Here is a 5,627-nt window from a genome sequence, read left to right as displayed (position 1 = left end):
TAAACTTGATTTTATTCAAATAAATCCGTGAACATAATATAATAAAAACGAATTAAACATGAATACAACAGTATCGATTCGGTTCTGTACTTCTGTTATATTACACACATAATATTGATTTGTTATAATATATTTATATGGACTATGTCACTACTCACTTTTAGAATAAGTTGACTTTTGCCTATGCGTTCATTTCTAAGAACGCCAATTTTGAATTTCAAACACTAACCGTTTTTGACTGGTCAGATTTAGTTACCCCACACAAGAATTCGTATTTTCATATTTATTGTAAATTAATTTAGTGTGATGAATTAGAGGAAATCTGAAACACCACCATGACCCCGAAATACAATAAAGTCAACTTTTGAGATTGTGTTATCCCTAATGATAAATACCAAAAGTTCCATGCTTGAATTAATTGTAATATTATCTTCAAAATTCATATTCATTCATCTATAAATAATAGTAAAATTAGATTAAATTTGAAGGCAACTCCATGGTTTCATGAGGTTGTCATGAAATGAATTTGGTTCACTTCAAAAATGCGCATCATGATTCGAAGTCTGCGAAAATTTTACTTTTTTCAAATATAACTTTACATGTCTAAAAAATGTTTTTAAGTTATTCACAAAATTGTTTAGTTTTTACAAAAACACATCTCTAAATTAAATAAATGTGATTATATATTATTAGTAGAGAACGAGAGTGAGAGTTTCATTAGACACATAAACATGCGAATACGAGAAGACTAATTTATTGTAGATGTTCTGAAATTATAAAAAGAAAAAAATATTTTTAGTTTGTGAATTAGTTACAGTTTCAATATATGTGAACTTGATTTAAAAACAATTTATTGGTAATTAAATTGCCCACAAAGGTTGGCAATAGGAATATCAATTTATCAAACAAAGCGGCGAATCTCCCATACATATAGTGGGCAAGCCACCAACCAAGTCCCCACTCGCACGTGTCCTCTCCCTATTGGCGCGATGATAACGAGGAAATCCATCTCCCCAAAATAGCCTCCGTCGCCTTCGTCAAACTCTCCCATTCACAGACCCATTTTCGGGATTGCAGCAACTAAAATTTGACTGTTTGGATTGGCGAGCGCCCTCCAAAAATATAAACAAATCCAAGCTGCAAGCACTACAAAAAGCCACCTTTCTTCCCCACAGATTCATCAATCTCGCTCCCAAATTCCCAGTTAATTCTCTTCCCATTTTGCGATGGCGAATCTCAACGGATCAGCGTCGGATCTGAGGGCCACCTTTCTCGATGTCTACTCCAAGCTCAAATCTGACCTCTTGACCGACCCTGCTTTCGAGTGGACTGATGGCTCTCGTCAATGGGTTGAGCGTGTAAGATTTTTTTCACTTTTTCATACGATTTCGTCCATTTCCTTCTTCTCTGGTTGATATAATGGCGAATTGCACCTCAATGCGGCGTCGTAATTTGTGGTTTTGGATATTGGAATTTTCCTATTTGTCACTTATCGATAAAATTGGATCTTCGCTCATTTCTGGTTTTTTAGGATTGACGAATTAAATGATGTTTTTGAACTCAATCTCACGTTTGATCTGCTTCTGTTGATAGATCGAGATACGATAGGAGTAGAAAGTAGAAACATAATTTGATTTGTTTAGTTGACTGCTGGTTGACTTTTTGACTCCTGATCTACTGAGTATACATGAGTTCGGTATCGTGTGGAGTCATGCAATATGGCTTTGATGAAAATTAGATGTTTAGGACGCATGAACTCTTTGATGCTTTAACTTCAGCGGAGAACGGTTTTATGTTTCGCACGTAAATTGCGGCGACGGATTTGGTCACGAATAGATTTTTTATATGGTTAACGGAAATATTGCAGTGCTATTTATGTGTTGGGGGATGGGGAGTGGGGTTGTTTGGTGATAAAAGATGATAGTACTTTCTAGTTTCCACATAAAGGTGCTTAGTTATATCCATTTTTTGCTTCAATATGGGATGATGATATTTTCTGTAACATGCTTTGTTTATTGAAAGTTGTAGCTGCCAAGTACACTACCTACCATTTCTTTAGACAATAAAATTGTGAAAGTAGTAAATTTCTATTATTCCAAAGTTGAATCCTTGATTCTGCCAGCGGAATGGAATTGTTAGGTAGTGTAGTAGTTGAGTAAAATTACATTGATTCCATCCCACTTACTTCAATATTCCACCAAACAGGATAGTCCAACAGCATTTCTACTTGGAGCTTTATTCATAACATCTTTTCCAACTCTAACTGCATCTAACATTTGTGTGATTCCGATTTTCTGCAATCTTATAGCCCACTTTTGTGTCTTATCCAGATCTTAATTGGCATCTACTGATAATCTTGTAACTATTCTATGAGTCAAGGGGATTCCCACTATGTTTTTCCCCATCTTATTTAGTACACTATTGTCACATATTTAATTGGCTTGCCTTTTTCTGTTTTTCTTTCTTTCTTTCTTTTAAATACTCCAATGTGACAATTTCAAATCAACACTTTTGGATGTTTCTAAAGGTTTGGAATTTTTATGGCTGTGCTCAGTACTGGCAAATATGACACTATTGCCCATTGGATTGTTATCACATACACAATAGTATCATGAATTACACCTTTTATGTAACACAGAGATTTTTTTCTTTTAGTAATAATTAATTATTGGGTAATAGAAACTTAGCTTTCTTATTTTCTTGGGAAACTTATATAAAGACAAACTATGTTGTTTATTGATGTACTGTGATGTTCAATGTCATGTAAATTATACGACATATGATCAATATGTCTTTAATAAGTCCATTGTTCCTGATCCTGCTTTCTTTCATATGTAACAGATGCTGGACTACAATGTACCAGGAGGTATGTCACTGAACAACAGGATATTTCAAGTACTGCAACTAACTGTTATTAATAAAGATGCATTATGTGCTGAAGAATTAATTATGATATGCAGGAAAGTTAAATCGTGGTCTGTCAGTTATTGATAGCTACAAGTTACTTAAAGAAGGAAAAGATCTAACTGATGATGAAGTGTTCCTAGCTAGTGCTCTTGGCTGGTGTATTGAATGGGTAGGTCCACGTTCATAGCTTCTATCTTGTTCTAAGCTGCACAGTGTCTCCTCAAATTCTATTTGAACAAAAACTATAACTCGTGTATGTGGAACTGCAGCTCCAGGCATATTTCCTTGTTCTTGATGATATTATGGACAATTCTCACACACGACGTGGTCAGCCATGCTGGTTTAAAGTCCCCAAGGTTGGTATGATTGCAATCAATGATGGAATCATTCTCCGGAACCATATCCCCAGAATTCTTAAGAAGCACTTCAGAACAAAGCCTTACTATGTCGATCTGTTGGATTTGTTCAATGAGGTAATGTGACTATTGGTGTTGATGGACCATATTCGTTTATTTGTGTTTGGTGGCTTGGTGCTGATTCTTCATTTTACGTGCTCAGGTGGAATTTCAAACTGCCTCTGGACAGATGATAGATTTAATTACCACTATTGAAGGAGAAAAAGATTTGTCAAAATACTCATTGCCCCTGTGAGTACAAATACTCAACAAACTAAGATTATACCACAAAATTCGATTTATTGGCAAAGTTGCCAAGTGCTGATTATTACTATAATACATAGCACAGAATATAGCACCATGCGCAATAATCTCAAAATCTGCATCATCATAGCATTTTACTGCATTTGCATATAGGACTCTTATCTTTTCTTGTCCTTTTTGCTTCCTAATATTTCTGATTTATTTTCTTGCAGTCATCGCCGCATTGTTCAGTACAAGACTGCCTACTACTCATTTTACCTCCCAGTGAGTGGAAAATCCTCATTCCGCTTATTTTCATTTGTATAGAAAATCCAGTTTTTCAATTATCTGAAACTTTTGACAGGTCGCTTGTGCATTGCTCATGGCGGGTGAGGACCTGGAGAAACATCCAACAGTAAAAGATGTGCTTATCGATATGGGAATATACTTTCAAGTTCAGGATGATTATTTAGATTGCTATGGCGAGCCAGAAAAGATCGGGAAGGTAACAATAACATCTGCACTCTCTTTCTTCTGTTTCTCCAATCATTGTTGCAATAACAAGGAACGGCTTAGTTAATATAAGTTATATTGAATCAATGTGTGTTTCACCAGATTGGTACAGATATTGAAGATTTCAAATGTTCTTGGTTGGTTGTAAAGGCCCTGGAGCTTTGTAACGAAGAACAGAAAAAAACTCTTTTGGTAAGGATAAGAAGCCAACATTCTTCTTTCATCTTCCGTTTACACATAATCTTCTGTATATGAACATGTCCTTGTAACACCAGGAGCACTATGGAAAGGAAAATCCAGCTGATGTTGCAAAAATCAAAGCTCTCTACAATGAGCTTAATCTCCAAGGCGCGTTTGCTGATTTCGAGAACAAGAGCTACGTGAAACTAAACAGCTCGATTGAAGCTCATCCCAGCAAATCTGTGCAAGCAGTGCTCAAGTCTTTCTTGGGAAAGATATACAAGAGACAGAAATAAGAAGACAAAGCTCTCAGCAAAGGAATGAAGCATGATAAAAATAATGCCATTTCATTTCCTGATGCATGTTTGTATTCTTCAAGGCGGTTATCTATCCTGTTTGTATAACTATTTATGGTTTTTATTATTTTTCAGCAAGTGCTAATTTTTTCAAACTTATTAATAGGAGAATAACTTTTTCTGCATTGTGGTATGATAAATCTGATCTTCTGTGGTACGATAATCTGATCTTTTACATCAAGTAATGGAGACCTAATAAATAGAAATCCTATTTAGAGTACTTCAAATGCAATTGATATCTCTGCTAACTACTGTTATTTCAACAATTGAATAAATATTAGTTGTAATAGATTGTGTTTTCTACCGTGAGAAAAAGAAAAAACAAGAAACACAGAAAAGGAAATGATAGGTCAAGAAAATTATTGTATAAATAAATAAAATTTGTGATATTAAGCATGTAGAGGAGTGTTATATTGCTAACTCAATACTTAATTGCTAACTACAACTACATTAGATATTCAAATTAATGACATAGATCATCAACCCCGAAATGTCAATACGATCAACAAAAAATGTCAATAAGGGTATTAAGGTCAATTTACAACAAATTAATTGTCACTAACTTTTGAAAAATACTCCCTCCGTCCGCCATTAGGAGTCTCATTCATGGGTGGCACGGGTTTTAAAAAATGTTAAGAAAAGTGAGTGGAAAAAAGTTAGTGGAATAGAGGTCTCATTTGTATATATTAGTTTTAAATGAAATGTGAGTGTAATGAGTTAGTGGAAGGTGGAACCCTATTACCATTTATGGTAAAAGTGAACCGGGACTCTTATTCGCGGACGGATTAAAATGGAAACACGAGACTCTTATTCGCGGACAGAGGGAGTATCACATAACTTTAAAACGCATATAACTTTATCGATTTAAATTATTTTTTCGCACAACATATATCAAATTAAAGATAATTTCATAAGGATTCTAATGAGATTTCACTTGCATATCTTCCAATGTCAAAATTTGAAAAAAAATTCGAAATTTTTTTTAATTTTTTCATACAACACAAATGTCAACATAGTATACAAAATATGTCAA

General features: G+C 34.4%; 1 protein-coding gene across 1 annotated transcript; it reads left to right on the top strand.

Annotated features, from left to right (window-relative positions):
• Positions 1-1,150: 1,150 nt before the first annotated feature.
• On the top strand, positions 1,151-4,719 carry LOC125210446 (farnesyl pyrophosphate synthase). The gene is made up of 9 exons (XM_048110029.1): positions 1,151-1,358; positions 2,842-2,866; positions 2,961-3,076; positions 3,177-3,380; positions 3,466-3,554; positions 3,779-3,830; positions 3,910-4,050; positions 4,161-4,250; positions 4,334-4,719. The coding sequence occupies exons 1-9, from the start codon at positions 1,227-1,229 to the stop codon at positions 4,532-4,534; spliced, it is 1,050 nt and encodes a 349-aa protein (XP_047965986.1). The 5' UTR covers positions 1,151-1,226; the 3' UTR covers positions 4,535-4,719.
• The last annotated feature ends 908 nt before the right edge of the window (positions 4,720-5,627 follow it).

Source organism: Salvia hispanica, chromosome 1 (genome assembly GCF_023119035.1).
Source record: "Salvia hispanica cultivar TCC Black 2014 chromosome 1, UniMelb_Shisp_WGS_1.0, whole genome shotgun sequence".
In the NCBI taxonomy this organism is placed as follows: domain Eukaryota; kingdom Viridiplantae; phylum Streptophyta; class Magnoliopsida; order Lamiales; family Lamiaceae; genus Salvia; species Salvia hispanica.
Note: the sequence above shows the minus strand (reverse complement) of the source record. Positions and strands in the feature narration are given on the sequence as shown.